This window comes from Falco cherrug, chromosome 2 (genome assembly GCF_023634085.1).
Source record: "Falco cherrug isolate bFalChe1 chromosome 2, bFalChe1.pri, whole genome shotgun sequence".
Classification (NCBI taxonomy): domain Eukaryota; kingdom Metazoa; phylum Chordata; class Aves; order Falconiformes; family Falconidae; genus Falco; species Falco cherrug.
In genome coordinates, this window is record NC_073698.1 from 62,645,240 (window position 1) to 62,662,705 (window position 17,466).

General features: G+C 39.5%; 1 protein-coding gene across 3 annotated transcripts in view; it reads left to right on the top strand.

Annotated features, from left to right (window-relative positions):
• The window catches only part of MYO16 (myosin XVI), a 412,244-nt gene that overhangs the window by 164,227 nt on the left and 230,551 nt on the right, over nt 1-17,466 (top strand). For all 3 annotated transcript variants that reach the window (XM_055702545.1, XM_055702542.1, XM_055702544.1), the window contains exon 5: nt 7,486-7,594. In XM_055702545.1, the coding sequence (XP_055558520.1) occupies nt 7,486-7,594 (109 nt within the window). The remainder of the gene's footprint in view (nt 1-7,485; nt 7,595-17,466) is intronic.

Consider the following 17,466-nt stretch of genomic DNA (forward strand, 5'->3'; position numbering starts at 1 on the left):
TTACAGCTATTCTCAAAACTTTTGGTACAGTTCTTAAAATTAGATTTGCTCAAGTCAGATGGGTCAAACAGCCTTCTCCAACGATGTGGCTAACTTGGTGGGTGAAGGCTGAGCAGTAGATGTCATTTACTTTATTTTAGTAAGACTTTTTACACTGTCTCCCATAGCATCCTCATAGACAAAGTATGGGTTAGGTAAGCAGACAGTAAGGTGGACTGAAAACTGGCTGAGCAGCCTGGCCCAGAGGGTTGTGATCAGCATCGCAAAGTCCAGCTAGAGGCAATTCACTAGTGATATTCCCCATGGGCTAATGGTGGGCCCGGTCCTGTTCAAGGTCTTTATTAATGACCTAGACAGTGAGACAGAGCACACCCTCAGTAAGTTTACTGATGATACAAAACTGGGAGGCAGAGATGATACACCATACTAAAAATGCTTATTATTAAAAACTACTTTTTTTTCCCCCCACAAGCAATATACTACCTTTAAATGTGCACCATTGTCCAGAACTGCTGCTTCACCTGAGTTCTGAGAGCTTCTCCAACTTCTTCTGCCAAAGCTTTCACCAAACTTGACCTTCTTTTTGGGAGCATTATGAACATTCCTTAAGAAATTCATTCATATAGAACTACTCAATAAAAATTACTTGAAGCTGAGTAATTCTATGTTATACTCTTCTTTCAATGACTTTACATCTCAGAGAGGAAAGAATAGTGTGCTGCTAGCCAGGTTAATTTATCTGGCTTTTCCTGAATTTAATGTCAAAGGTCTTTCAGTTTCTTAACTCAATGAGGAAGAAAATATATGTTTGTTTTATTATTATCCTCTGACACCTCTTCTGACACTGCCTGGAGATTATTTACATGCAGGAAAGGATAGGTACCTTCAAACTGAATCCTGGGCTGTACCAAAAGAAGTATGGCTAGCAGGTCAAGGGAAGTTTCTTCCCCTCAACTCTGCTCTCATGAGACCCCACCTGGAGTAAATGGGTTCAGCTCTGGAGCCTCCAACATGGGCTTTTTGGGCTGCAAGCGTGCTTTGAGGGGCCATGTTGAGCTTCTCATCCTTTAGCACCCCCAAGTCCTTCTCCTCAGGGCTGCTCTCAATCCATTTTCAGTCCAACCTGTGTTTGTACTTGGGATTGCCCTTGACACACATGCAGGACCTTGCACTTGGCCTTGTTGAACTTCATGAGGTTCACACAGGCCCACCTCTCAACCTTGTCAAGGTCACTCTGGACAGCATCCCTTCCCTACAGCATGTCAACTGCACCACACAGTTTGGTGACATTGTTCTAGTAGGATATCTGAGGTGTTTGAGATAGCTGGAGGTTAGTCATTCTTTGATGATTGTCTGTTCCCTTGTCATTATGGTGGGAACCCAGAACACCTCAGACTAGCAGTCCAGCTTCAACACCTTATGTTTGATGACATGAAGCCTATATTAATTTGCTAGTTTTTCATGTCATATTTCACTCTGAGCCAGGAGTTGAGCCCGTTAGGAGTTTTTCTTTGATACAGTACTTACAGAGTAAGCTCCTGAAAGAAACAGTCATACCTTCTATTAATAATTCCTTATTACAGTTGACCTCTACTATTGTGGCTTTAAGCAAGGTTGTCCTTGGTACCCCTCATTTGTATTAGATAAACTTTTTATCATACAAGCTGGTAAGAAAAGTGATTAAATTTACCAGAGGTCACTCTTACTTCATAATTCCTTGACATTAAAAGCCATAGAGAGAAAACTTGAAATGAATTAAAATTATGACCTCTTAAAGAAGATACATGACATTTCACTGTTATGTAAACTTTTATGCCCACCAGATATTTATAATATTTTCAAGGATAAGAGATTTCTTATTTAAAAAAAAAAAAAATTAACATTGCCCTTTATAGTGCAAATTCTTTCACTAACAATATTTAATATAGAAAATATGAGTTTTCTTATGCTGGTGATTTCTTTTCAAGCTTCTCATGAATCTATTCCCATCCCTCCCCCCCCCAATGACTCTTTAGTTTGTCTGTCCTTTATATTGAATTTTAAATTAAAGTTATAGAAATGTCAGCCTGCTTCTTTAGGGACTACAGCTGAAATCATCGAGCTCACTTTCATTGTCTCCAGTTGGTGACAAATGGCAATTTTATTTAGCAAGGGATGGTTCTCTTTGAGATTGGATTGATGGATGAGACCATAAGAGGTTGGGCCAGCTGACAAGGTTACCCTTACCAGCTGTCTACCCCTCTCTACTGCATGGGTGTCTGTGCTGCTTGTCAGTCAGCTGTTGAACGACTGCTGTTTGCTGTGTAGTGTTTTAACACAGACTGTAATCAGTGACAGCTTACTTCACTTTAAAATGCTGTGCTGCCAATGGTGGTGGTTCCAAAACTCACTCATCAGCAGCTCAGACATCTGTGCAGTAAGGGCAGGCTGGACGGCTAGGGTGGCAACAGTGTCAGCTGTCCCAAACAAAGCCAGCTTTTTGACATTCAAGAGTCCTTTATTTTGTGGCGAATGAGGAGCCAGGACGCAGCTTGATGCAAGCAAATGTCGGTTTATTCTACAGGAGCACAACTTTATATACACTTTCAAAAGCTGCACCTTTTAAACTAATTGGTTCTTGAGGCTAAGCCTTGCACACTAAACCACCAATCAGGGATTGCCAGTTAACTACCAGCAATTAACACCTTTAACAGCAAGGTGTTACCTTTCCTTGGTGCCATCCATCTCCCACTCCCCTGTGCTCTGCAAACATGCCTCATCATGTTAATTGCTGTCTAGACAAGCTCGAGCACACTCCCCTCAGCTAACCGATTGCCATGCATGGTCCTAGTTTGCAGCCCGCTCCTGCATCTCCCCCTTCCTGTTGCACAAAAGAACCCCTGAAACCAAGCAAAAACAAGGCACAAGTAATAGAACAAATAAAAAACCAGCTAAGACATTATCAATGTCAAAATAACCCACTGTCTTTGTTCCGTACAGTTTTACAATTTCCCCTTTTTGCTTTTAGAACAGCTAGTACCAGGTTTGCCATGTTCTGCAGGGCCCTTGCAAACATTACAACAACCAAGGTAATAGCAAACAAACAATACTGCCAATTGAGTGAATGAATGCTAAAAAGGCTGAAATTTTCTCAGATTTTGGTAACATGTTGCTGCAGTGGGGCACCTAAAATCCACGCAGCACATACCATCAAAATCCTCACAGCCATGTCCCTGAACCAACAACAAAAGCAGTGGCAATTTTGACTCACATTCTTAACTGCTTATCAAACAAGGTGATTTAACTCTTTAATGCTTTCCCTGCTGTTACTCTGGGTAAGATAAGAACCGCTGCGACACGTTCCCATCATAGCCTCCTACTACATTAACATCTACAGAAAAACAATTATCGACAAAGTGCAAACAATATCATCTTCTTTTGGATTAATATTATACATAGGTGGAAGGGCACACCAACCAAGAACTGCACCAGTCAAAAAGTTCGAAACATAGCATGCCTTCTCTGAACATACCTCTGGGGTCATTCCCTTCATTCCCTCTTTTTCATGCAAAGGGAGACACTTTACCATAACAGAGAAGCCCCTATTTACATCTCTGAGCCCGGACACAAACCGCAGCTGTATGCGCCACCAGGCTCAGGGCAGAAACCATTCCTGTAGTTACATAACTATATATCTCTACAAGCGTGCAGACACCTATTAAACACTAAATAACCATGTTTATCTTTCCTATTCTCCTTCACAATACCTAGTTATTCTCTCATTATGAATCCTTCATTCCCCTTATCAGTGTCAATGGAATCATTGTCCGAGTTGTCCTGTCCCGTGCTTAGTCCAAACGTATTACCTTTGTTAAGTGGTTTGAGCCAGGGTGATAGTTTTCGTTCTAGGCGCTGTAAAAGGCAAAATCTATATTCTATGTCCTGATTTTGGGTATCTAACATTAATGCAAAACAGTAATCCTCACACAGTTTTTATTTCATTCTGTAGGGTCGGTGTCGGTATCAGTTGTCTGCAGTAAAGGTTCACGGAAAGGTCTTACATTCTTCGCTGGGACCCATATAGGTCCTTTTTCTGTAGAGACACAAGCATAACCTTTCCCCCATGTAACAAGAGGATATGGTCCCATAATTTTACCTGTTTCTGGATCTCGGACCAATACTGGGGCTTTAACCCGTGCCTCGAAGGAGGCATTTGCAGTGAAATGTCGAACTATCGGTGGGTTGTTATCTATTAAAGAACAATTCAAAAAATTAAAAACATACAATGCTTTCTGTAACCGTTCCTCCGGAATAGCCATTCCCATTCCCCCTTTTTGTTGTTGTAATAAACGCTTTAGAGACTGATGAGACCTTTCAATGAGAGATTGACCGGTGGGGGAATGAGGAATGCCAGTAATATGAGTTATACCCCATAGGGCAAGAAAGGTTTTTATAGTGGTTGAAACATAAGCTGGACCCATTATCTGTCTTTATCTTTAAGGGAATACCCAATGTAGCAAAAGCACGCATTAAATGTCTACGAACATCTCGTGCCTTTTCTCCTGTGTGACAAGAGGCAAACAAGGCACCTGAAAATGTATCAATGGAAGAGTGGATATATTTAAGGTTACCAAATTCAGAATAATGTGTGACATCTGTTTGCCATAATTGTAGGCTTTGTAATCCTCTAGGATTAACTCCTGTAGCAATTGATGGGAAAGAATGTTTTTGACAATCAGGACAGACAGCAATAATATTTGATGCTTGTTGAGAAGTAAGGTCAAACTGTCGCTTAAGAGCTCCAGCATTTTGATGGAAAAAAAGAGTGACTTAGTTTAGCTTGTGCAATACGGTCTGGCAGTACTTGAACTGGTAATGTCAATAGATCAGCTCGTCGATTGCCTTCTGCAAGAAAACCAGGTAATGAGGTATGAGACCTAATATGCATAACAAAATAAGGTGCAGATCGAGAGTCCAAAAGGAAAATAAGTTCCTGTAACAGGGTAAAAAGTTGTGAATGTGAAACATTCCGCAGCACAGAAGCTTCAGCTCGTGTAACAATACCTGCAACATAAGCAGAATCAGTAACAAGGTTGAGTGGTACATTCCATTTTCAGAAAACACGAACAACTGCATTCAGGTCTACTATTTGAGGTGAACCGGAGACTGTCTCTATATCCGAATCCCATTGTCTCCGTTGATCATCCCACCATAGAAGAACAGATTTATGTGATTTGCCTGATCCATCTGTAAAGACAGTAAGCGCTGTGTGTGAGGTTGCCAGGTCCAATCCTGCGCTGCCTGAGGTTGCTGGACAGAGACTTGAGGCGTCGGTACTTCTCTCCGAGCTTGTTGAAATGTCAGCTGTGGCATTTGTGTCTGCGTGCATCGCTGCCCCGCGCTCCGCGGTCGGTTTCCCTGTATCAGTTGTCCCTGGAAATCATACTTAGATCGACATTGATTAGCATAATGACGCCCTTTCCGACATGTCGGACAAACTCCAGGACCAGGAGGTTGTTGTTTATTCCCCGCAGCCCGCGCAAGACAATTTCTCTTTAGATGACCAGGCTTACCACAACCATAGCAATTCCCCACACCACTCATTGTTGCAAAAGCAGCAGCCATAGCTTCAAACTTATGGTCAACCGTACCGATTCGGTTACATGCTTCCACCATTTCCACCAGAGTGGGGTTTGGGTTGGGAAGAGACTTCAATAGCCTTTTACAATCAGCATTAGCATTTTCAACAGCTAGTTTTGTTAGCAATATATCCCGAGCTTCCGCATTATCTACTTGACGTTCCAAAGCCTGTTTTAGCCTATCAATAAACTGCATATAAGGTTCTCGAGACTCCTGAGTGATGTTAGTAAAAGCTTTTTGTGGCTTTTGTACACCAGGAACCTGGAAAAAAGCCTTTTTTGCCTCTTCTCTAATTGCCTCGAGAGCCGCACGGGGGCAGTGTTGAGCCTGTGTTACCGGATCAGCATGTGCCCCGGTGCCCGTAAGATGCTCTATTGTCAGTGCAGCTAATGCAGCATCATTATGATTAACATACGTGAGCAGGAGTGCTTGCAGTCCCCCTCTCCAATGCGACTCCCACAACGTATACTGAGTCGGGGTTAGTAACAATCGTGCTAAAGATTTCAAATCATGAGGAGTCATGATATAAGTATCAAACACAGAAGATAACAGGCTTATAAAATAGGGAGAAGAAATACCGTGTTCTGTAACTGTGCGGCGCAGTTCTTTAACAACCGAAAAAGAAAGAGCCTCGCATCGTGCTCCCCCTGCTCGACCCTGAGAATACAAGACCGGCGCAACTATAGTTTTAGCCATGTCCAAATCCCCCTCCTTTAAGGCTTGTTTCTTTATTTTTGTCCACACATCACGTAGATCAGGAGGGTATAAATCAGGTTCTTTTTCACGGTCCATCGGTCCTGGGTCAAAAGGATCTTCTTCTGGCGGATACCCCACTGCATTGACACCCAGGGGTCTAGAGCACTGTGACTTAGAGGCTGATGAGGAAAGAGCTATAGGAGCTTGCGATTCCTCCTCCTCTCCTTCCTCTGCTTTCATAGTCTCAAAAATAACTCTCCATGAAGAAAGCAGACGGTGGGACTCAATATTGCCTTTTGTCGCAGAATCCCATAATTTCACCCCTGTGTCGTCCCAAAGTTCCCGCGTAAAAATTGTAGATGCAGTCACTGCGGGCATATTTACTTGCACCCACTTGAGCATTGCTTTAAGGTCTTGTCCAGAGATATTTTTCTTATGTTTATTAAGAAGACCTTTCATAAGCTCATAAACGTCTCCTTCTGGGGACGAAGCCTGATTCCCCATTACGGATTTCCCACAGCTCACCTCCGGAGGGATTTCTGGCCGGCTCCTGCTTCCTTTCAGCAGATCATTCAAAGTTCTGTGGGATTCGCTGCATGTCACTCAGATAGGCGATTCGAAAGCCCTTCACGTTAGATCCTTAAACGGATCACGTCGGGGTCACCAATTTGCGGCGAATGAGGAGACGGAACGCAGCTTGATGCAAGCAAATATCGGTTTATTGTACAGGAGCACGCGTTTTTATACACTTTCAGAAGCTGCGCGTTTTAAACTAATTGGTTCTCGAGGCTAAGCCTTGCATACTAGGCAATCCCTGATTGGTGGTTAACTACCAGCAATTAACAGCAAGGTGTTACCTTTCCTTGGCGCCATCCATCTCCCACTCCCCTGTGCTCTGCAAACATGCCTCATCATGTTAATTGCTGTCTAGACAAGCTCGAGCACACTCCCCTCGGCTAACTGATTGCCATGCATGGTCCTAGTTTGCAGCCCGCTCCTGCAGTATTTGCTTTTTTGAGTGTTTTGATTTGTTTTGCTTCAGATTATAACCAGCCTGCTGTCTAAGAAACCTAGCTTTGAAATGTTTCTGAATGGGAATGTATAAAAACCCCAGTAGTGTTTTGAGATTTCACTACAAAATCCTAAAATGTTTTTAATTTTTGTCTGTAGGCTGGAGCAAACGTGCTTCTGCAAGATGTTAATGGAAACATTGCACTTGATTATGCCATAGAAGGGACTGAATCTAGCAGCATCCTTCTGATGTACTTGGAAGAAAATGGTAAGTCAGCCCTTCAGCTTCTGGAATGTTTTCAGTGAACATGACATAAACCCCAAAATTATGGATATTAATTTGACATAAGAGAACACTGAAGCCAGTGGAACGATACTAGTTTGGAGATGAAGGGGAGGAAGACTATTTGGAGTCACAAAAGTTTTCAGTATGTTTAAACTGGAACAACTAACAGAGCTTCGTGGCAGTGGTCATTGTCAGATCTACTTTTGCCCATTCATATGGAGGTGCTAGAATGCCAATTCAAAGCAGAAAAAACTACAGTAATGCAGAAGCTTTTAAAAAAACTAACAGTGTGAGGACCAGGTTTCACATTTTGTTTCATTTTGCATGTGAGTTGTGTATAGCCTCAAAGTGTATTTTTTCCAGTGACAGACTGTTAAATAAATAAATCTCTGCTAATCATCTGAATGATAATTTATATGAATTTTTATATTTTTTCAAAAATATTAGTATTGTTTCTGTTTTGTATTGAGAAAATACTGTAGTTGGATTTCTGTTGTGAAATATGCTTAATACATTATAGATGGCAGGACCTATATTGAAAAAAAAGGGTTTGTAAGGCTTCTGAAGTGAGTTTCTAGCATTGCTTATGGCTGTAATAGGTTTTATTAACATTGTATGTGGCTCATCATTAACACTGAGGAAAATGTACTAAGTGGAAATAATGGGCAGTAATATAAATACATGTAATTTCAACAATGACTTCAGATATAAAATCTGTTTTAACGTAACATAAAGTTAAGTTGTATCCTGTTAACGAACACTTCCAAGAGAAGTTAACAAAGATTGGCAAGGAAATCACACTCAGTGTTCAAGCCCAATACTGTTAGTCCATAGCACATCCAGTGTATTACACAGGTATATTCTATAATTTTGCTTCCTTAGTGCCTGGCAATGTCTTCACAGCTCATGAATTCTGGTTTTCTTTTTTTCTCCTGGCAAGACAGGTATTAGCTTCTAAAAACTTAATTGCCATGCAAAATGCAGGTATTTGCAGTCTAAGTGCTCATGTGGTATATAACAGGTAGCATACAACAAGATATAGTCTGCTTACTGGCAATTACTAATGCAGATCTATCAGAAAAAGCTTCCTCTTTCCTTGGTTTGTCTCTCTTTTTGTTTGGTTGCAAAATGAAATAGATCTGGAGAAAAAAAATATTTAAAAGATTCACTAGTTTCTTGGCAAACTGTCTACATTGAAGGAACGGTGGATTTTTCTTTTACAGTAGATAGGAGAGGCACCATTCCTCATTTAACAATGATTCTATGAATGTGGAAGTTTCCAAAGAAAAAAAAACCTTAAACATTATAAAGGTGAGATCTAACTCTACTAACTTGAGATAGCTAAGCCTGTGCTAATCATCCAGACCTTTTCTTTTGGTCAATGGAGAGAAATAGGAAATGCATGTATTGTTTCAGCTCTTCCTAACCTGGCTGGGTGAGGAGGACTGATTTCCAGAACTTTCTGTTTTTTTCCAGTTTCTTTCTCTTGACTAATAGGAACTTAAGCTGGCAAGTAGTAGTTTATCAGTCTTAGTTTTAGACTGTTAGGGTAGATCAATTCTATCCCTTAATTGCAGTACTGTCTGAAATCCTGGCCTTTGGGTGACCAATGACAAAATGCCCATCAACTTTGCTTGGTCTGCTACCATTCTCCTTGTAATAATAGACAATTCAAAGTACCCTTATTTTAAGTTTTAAAAATTTAATTTGTATCTTCTGAATTACTTATATGATCTACCCTGGCTAATAGTAATTGAGGAGGGAATCCTTGAAGGAAATAAAACTGTCTGGTTAAGTATGATTTACTTTGAATTGCCCAGACTAAATGATTCTCTATGGACTGTTCCCATGAAGCCCTCATCATTGCACCTGCATATGCATATCCCAACACAGAACAATGTCACAGCCAAAAATCTTGTTATACAGGAGCGTTAGCTGATCCTATGGTAAATACCAACTTCAGCCGGTAGTGCTGTGAAACACCCAGCTATAGCCTCACCCTTTAAATATGATGTATAAGGTACATTTCCCCATTCTCTGTACTTCCCTGCGTTCCTAAAAGCTTTCCTTAATAGTCTCCATTCAGTTGTGCAGCCTGGTTTACAATCTTAAGAAGAAATTGCTGCATAAAATAGACTATACTCTAATCATTATCTCTAATTGCAAAATTCACAGGGAAAAATAAAATCAAGTGCCGTATGGCTCAGCTAAAAAGAAAATAAGAAACTATCAGTGTACTTTGATGAAACAAATTAAGATTGGAACAAGTAGCTTTGATGCTACAGAAACTTTGTTAATTTGGGACATTAAAGTTCTTAGAAGTCTTGTGTGTTTATAATTTCTTACAGTTTTCATCACTGTGGTACTTTACTGTATCTGTTTAACTGTACTACAGATCGTAATGAGTGAACTCCCTGTTCACTGTCATGGATAACCTAATTTACTCTGTGGAAGGCCTGGAGCCATAGGTGATAACAATAGTCTTAGATGCATGTAATGATTTATATATTTTAAAATATTTTTTTTCATATTTACTGAGGTTAATTCTTTGAGTTCTGTTTGTAAATGATCTTATAGGGCACAGGAGTATCACAAGTGCAAAGTAAAGTTAATCGTCTAGGTACTGCCTGACAGGTTTCATAGGTACCTCGTTGTTGCAATGGAATATATCTCATCAGGACATTATATGGAGATTATATTACTGAAGTCTACATAAAATTCTGTGTATTTCATTAAAATATTCTCTTTTCTTGTACAGATATCACCTTTCTCTGACATTACATTGTTATGTAACCTATGTTACATTGTATACTGAAAATAATTACTGACTGAAGAAAGCAATAAGCAAATTTTACCTATACCTAAGTATACCTTACAATATGTTTTATATATTAAAAGCATCCTTTGTGTTGGAGAATAATTCTAGTATACTATGAGCTTAATTTAAGATCTCACTAATCAAGGATGGAATGGAAAATACAGCATCCAAATTCACATTTAGGAAAATGGTGGAAATAGCTTAACTGTATGATATTTGGTCATGTCCTAGGAGCACTCAGAAGCCTGGTGTTCTCCTGAATTCCAGGAATTTATTGGGGCTGATCTATCTAAATCAAGTGTCTGGTAATAACTCTCTAGCAAGCCCTCCTTAGAGCAAAAAAGGTGCTTCAAAGTTAGGTATTTGTAACGGGTCATCTGAATTATGATCTGAACAACATGCCTCTTTCCAAGTACCCTGAAGGGAGCCCAGATTGGCTAGTTGAGGCATAGAAGTCTGCTACATAGGATGGGATTTGGTTTAAGGTGATGGTATTTAGATTTAGAGGTCTGTATGTAGATACCTATACACTAGCTTTAGTATCTAAATTCCTATTACCTTTAGTGGAGTTCTAGGAAATACCGTCACTGGAGAGCAGAAGACTTACCATTTGACTGGCCACTAGGAGAACACTCTTAAACACTATTAAATTTGTTCTGCACCAAGATATCATTGGCTTTGCATGTTACTGGTCTTCTTGTTTTGCTATGAGAAGAAAGTCATGACACTTAATGACTTTGAAAAATAAGATGGGGATACCATCTGCTCCAACATCCTGCCAAGGCACGGCCAACTGAGAGTAGCCCAAATTACTCAGGGCCATGCTGGGCTGGAGATTCTATGACCTTTCTGGGCTCCCATTCCAGTGCTGAGCCATCATCATGTAATTTTTTTCCATATTATTTTCAGTTGAAATTTGCTTTCTTGCAACTTATACCTGTAGTCTCTTATCCTTTAATTGTTTATTTCCAGGAAGTGTCTCCCTCCAGAGGTGAAATGAAAATATTAGGAAGTGTAAAATGTTTTGTTTTCCCCCCGCTATTTACCCTGTTTTATTCTGAACCTGGTTGATTATTGGAATCATTGAGAAAGTCCACCTGGCACCTTCTGTAACCTTTATTTATATTAATATCAGCTTTATGTTTTAAGGCAAAGCTTTTGTTGTATTAATCCCATTTTTAAAATGTCAAAATTCAAGTAACAGCTAGCGTTTTCTCTTTGCTTTTAGAGGCAGAATGTTCTACTGTAGAAGTGTGTCAGTGAAACTCTGGTTATGACATATGACTCTTAACGTTGCGTCCTTTTCCGTTAGGCTGTTTTGAATCTAATGCTTTGAAGAATGCAACATTTTTGTTTTCTTTCTTGATATTTAGATGCATATTGTGTTTGATGACTCAGATATAAACTACAAACGAGTGACAGATATTTCTTGATTCCAGATTTGATAAGTGACAGGAGTTAATATGTTCACTGTGTAATTTGTTTCCAGAAATGAAGTGGCCCCTTTTGTCTTCCAAGATCCCAGGCTTCAGCTTTCAAAAGAATAACCATGCATTACAAGAACTTCAGCCTGGTTATTTAATCTGAGAAAACAGTCTCTGGGTATTTTACTTCTGGTTGTTGTTTTTTTTAAGAGCTGTCTAAGTATCCAACACATCTGAAAGCAAACCAGTATCTTTCTTGTCTATTGTATAGTGAAAGTTTATTCACTAGCAGATTATTACAAAACCAAAATAAAACCATCTATTGTGAACTTTTTTGTTCACAAGAATGAGAATACTTAAATAATATATCTACCTGAAGGTATAGATGGCTTTTCTTTTTCTACTAGGATACAGGTACAGAAAAAAATTGGTTATTCCTTTTCTACAAGGTATTATTCTTGGGTTTTAACAATTCATTTTCTGTGGGGTATTTAAAATAGCTGGTTAAAGCTTATTGACCTTTGATAGTAATAGAGATTTCACTTACTTAATCAAAATCTTTTATAGTATTCCAAACTGTGTGAATAATGGATCTGTTTTGTTTTAGAATATTAAGGGAATCATATTCAGGTGTATATAGAGCCAAAATCACGTGCAAGTCCTATCCATTTAGGTAGTCTTTTGTCATTGTAAATTAGTTACAATACTGTGCAGATTTCACAAAAATAAGCCATGGTTTATTAAATTCTTACTAGCAAATGGATTAACCCTTAATTTTCAGGTGCAAAGTAGAAGGAATAAATTTCTGTTTCTGCCTTGCAACAGTAGGTAGAACAAAATAAAAAAAATAGAAGCTGCAGGTTAGTACAAGATCCTTCACTGAAGACAGTGTTTAACATTAGCCAGAAACAGTCAAGTCATAAATTACTGCATAAGGACAATTTCCCTGAAGTCAGCTGTTTAACAACATAGAGGGAATAAGACGTTCAGGAAAAGCTGATTCAGAAAAGTAGTGGGCAAAAGGATCAAGGAAAAAAAGACTGACACTATACAGTAATCTAGGATGTGATAGAAAAATGCATTCAAAAATATTTTAATTTAAAATTTAAAGTACTTTGAAATTATTCATAAAATCTAGTGTGGTAGAGCTAAAAGCCAAACTGTCACCCAGCTGCTCACTCATTCCCCCTCCTGAGCTGGACAGAGGGAGAAAATAGGATGAGAAAGCTCATGGGTCAAGATAAAGATGGGGAGATTGCTTACCAGTTACTGTCACAGGCAAAACAGGCTTGGCTTGGGGAAAATTGTCAATTGGAATAGATTCAGGTAGTGAGAAACGGAAAGACAAACATTGAAACAACACCTTTCCAGCCCCTTTCCCAGGCTTGACTTCACTCCTGACTCCTCTACCCCCACAAGTGGTGCAAGGGGGTGGAGGAGCTACAGTCACTACACAGCAGTTTCTCTCTGCCACTTCTCTCTACACTTTTCCTCTGCTCCACTGCGGTTCAGGTATGCTGTTCTTTCAGGAATGTCCATCTGCTTCATTGTGGGTCCTCCATGGGCTACAGGGAATCTCTGCTTTGACACCTGAAGAGAGCACCTCCTCTCCCTACTTCTCTGACTTTGGTGTTCCCTCAACTGTTTCTCCCTTTGTCTTTCTGTCCACTGTTTATGCCATTCCTTAAATACATTTTCACAGAGGTGCCAGACTTGGTTGACAAGCTCAGCTGTGTCCTGCGGTGGGTCTGCTGTACCTGACTAGAGCTGTTCGTGGTCCACATGGAACAGCCCCACAGAAGCCACCCCAGCAGCCCCACAACTGTCAACACCTAAAGATCAGTGAAGTCAAGCTAAAACAATCCCCTGATATATTGTCTATTTTAGAACTATATGCAATGTCATCTAGATTTCTGGTTTCAAATTTTCTGTTAATAATATTGATGCAGTACGTTGACAGAAAAACAGGCAACCAAAACCAAACAGCCTTGGAGTGGTTCAAAGTCTTTTCACTCTGATTCTTGCTGATTGGGATCCACCTACCCATAACATCATCACACACAAAAATTTTCTGTGGTGAGCTTGATTAATTGATAGGAGTTAGGTGATAGTTTTGCAAGTGAGAACAGGGGACCAAATGAGATGTTTCAGTAGATCCCTTCAAGTCCTAAAAATGAAGCACACAGAAAACATGACACATTGAAAATGTCATAGTTGAGAATGCTCATCTGTCTTCCTTTGGCCTTTCTGTTTTCTAATATAAACTTGAACAAGCTACATTAATTTTTGTATTTTCTAACTCTTGAGGAGCTGACCTTAAAGTCTTAGACTCCTTTTAATGTTTGTGTGTTTCCAGCATGTTACCCATATGTTTCTATCAAAGGGAAAACCTTTAAACTCACTGTGCAGACTTTTGGCACTTGAATTAACGTTTTAAGTTACAGTGAGTAGTTTATGATCTACATTGTTACTGATGCTAGAAGGAAAACAGACATATCCTTGACTAATAAATAGGCTTTGCAAAGATTTGAAAAAAGATTGTGAAGAATATCAGAAACTGGGGATGCTCTTTTAGCTTCCTTTCAAACAATTTACTGATGAATAATCTGTTACCATCAGAAATAAATTATCATTTTTTATAGAATTCCTAAAACTATAACCTTTAGCAAGTTAGAAAAAAAAATATTCAGTGCCCTGAGTGCGCCCAGAGGTCCTGAAACCTGCCCCCCTTGTTTGCAGGGGCTTGGCTGCCTGTGCTCAAAGCCAACTCTGATAAGGTACAGCTGTGTAACCTGGGAGCAGTCAGCTGAGAAAAGAGTAAAATTGTGAGGCAGATCTGGGAGAAGCCTTATCATTATCTTTCACCCATGCTTTGTCTTGGGGGACACATTTAGGCTCAGGTTCTTGCCCTTGAGGCATTCTTGTGCCCAGCAATGAACCTTGCCTGATCCCAACCCTGAATCACTGACTTGACTTCCTGGCGTCACCTGATTTGTCTGGATTTGTTGCTAGGTCTTTCCTGGCAATCCCAAGACTATTGGTTGGCCCTGATTCCCATCACCAGACCTGCTCAATTTTCCTGTTTGAGTACTGTGGGGCAGTGCTCTAGTCAGCAAGACCACCACCCTGCCTGCCCTGTGTTCACCCTCAGCTCCTGGCTCCCTGACATGTGTGCCTGCTTTTACTGCTCTCTCACAAAAACATGTAACCATAACATATTAAGACATTACAGATAAATCCTGAGTATAGAAATACCATATGTGAAGAGCTCATTTCAGCCATGATACTTATTGCAAGTAACCAGAGACAATGATACACTTGTTTTGCTTCTGTGTTCTGGTATTAATATTGCAAATAAAATAGTAAATGTGCAAGACATTCACAGATGAATGCTTTAGTATTAAATCTTGAGATTGTGCCAGTCTGTTAAAATAAATTACAAGAAATAGTTTTGTTTTCATACAAGTTAAGAAGAGACAGTTCGTTTAACTTAATTTTAGCTGGAAGGGTCATCAACATCCATATTGTAGAAAAGAGAAGAAAAAAAGCATGTTTTGCTAGAGTGAGAGAATTGTCACTGGTGTCTACATGAGGAAGAGATGGGAATTTCATTTCTGATAGCATTTTCAGACTAGAAGGAAATAAATTAAACATCCTTCACTAAGCATATGTAATGATATTTTTAAAGGCAAAGAGGTAAAACCCACCTCCAGCAGTCAGTCAGTACTTCTGCAGTGAATTAGAGCTATAGGTCGCAGTAGTTTTGCAAATAAGCATACTTTTGCAGATACTGAAAATATTGGCTTCCCTTCTCACATAATTAATATTGCTAAAATGTATCTGTTCATATGCTGACCTTTGAAAATCAGATGCACATAATGCCAAACAATATGCACAAGAACTACTGAACAATGTCATTTAACAAAATAATGCTCTTTACAAAGCTATTTAGTAAGCAGCCAGAAAAGTCCTTCTAAACTTTAAGCAAATAAAGCTGGATAAAGTAACTGCTACACCTGAATATTTTCATGAATGAAAATAAACATTTCAAGAATGGTACCATGTCTTTTTTTTTTTTTTTCTTATAAATTTTTGTCAGCATGTCTATCCAATACTACGTTGTACAGGAGAAAAATAGACATTTTAAACCACAGTGTCCCCAGAATTATAGAAGAATACAGACAGGCTCATCACACCTGAGGTGAAAAGAGCCTTGCTGTGTTTACAGCTCTGTGCAGGAAGGGCAGATATAGATAGGGTGTCAGAAGACTGAAGTAAGAGGAAGGGAGAGACTGGCTTCTCAAATTTGTTGCGAGTTTTTAATATACATTTGTGTTTGCAAGACAAAATGATATTGACCTTGCTTCTGGACTATTAAGCCCATTGGAGAATGAGATGTGCAAATTGCAGAAAGAGTAGCTACAGTGGGTATTTCCCAGAGCCTGATTGTTTTGCTTTGTAGTCATCACAGGAATGGGTGTTCTCCTCACAGATGGAGAGACTTAGTACTGGACATTTATGAGGAAAATACTTTTTATAGCAATTTTCAGGTATGTTTGCCATGTATTTCTTTACCACTGCAACTTCCCAAAAGTTACTTTCCCTCTTTATCTGAGGCTTTTGCATTCCTTTGGGTTGTCAGTTCTATAACCCTATGCCAGAGAAGGTGAGACAGCCAAAGCACATGAAATGACCTTGTCAGGTGTTTTTTCTGAAGCAGTGAGAAGTAATACATTTTGTAGCTTCTAGGTTATGCTCCTGTCTGTCATCAGCACCGATAGCCATCCACAAATGCTGTGCCCTGCAGGGTCACTACTGTTTTAACCGTTTTGTGAGTGTGTAGCTCTTGTTCTGATTTTACAGGGTATTTGGAGAGTATTTTCCATCCTATGCCTTTCTTTTTGACTTTCCGTCTTTTGAAATGTGAATCCATTCCCATAGTACATGCCAGTTTGGTTTTCTTCCTCTATTTATTCATGCTGGCTGTTGTCCCATTTGAGCTGAATATCTAAACCACATTTCCCCTTTGAAAAGCAACATGAAGGTCATTCTTTGATTCAGGCAGCAAGAGTTACTTACTGTATGAGTAACATATTGTTGTTCTGTCTAAAGTCATGAAAAGTATCACGCCCTGGGGAGGGAGAGCGGACTCTCCAGAATTACAGACTTGATTAAGGGAAGGCAGTTACTGACCAGGTCTCCTTGTTTGAGACTCAGAGAATGATACATGTGCATGCTTGGTAAGTCTGCTTCCCAGCTCCCTGCCAGAGAAGCCTTCACTCTTAAGCCTAACAGTTCCCAAGGTCTTGGAATTCAAAAGCCTGCAATTCTAAGATTGCAATTTAGATTATTTTTTTTCATGTTTTCATTCTATTTTCTATAAAGGCAGAGGAAGGGCATCTCTGTTGCTTCTGTTGTTTCTTTAGCATTTTCAAGACTCCTTTGGATATTTAACAAATAAAGGCTATGGAACTAATGTCACTGTGATAGCTCACTTGCCAGGCTGTTTACTGCTATTTGTTTAATGAAATGTGTATCATTCATTTATACAACTGTTAGTTTGAAGCCAGTAAGGCTGTCTTGAGATTCACAGAGACTGTGCCTTTTGTTGC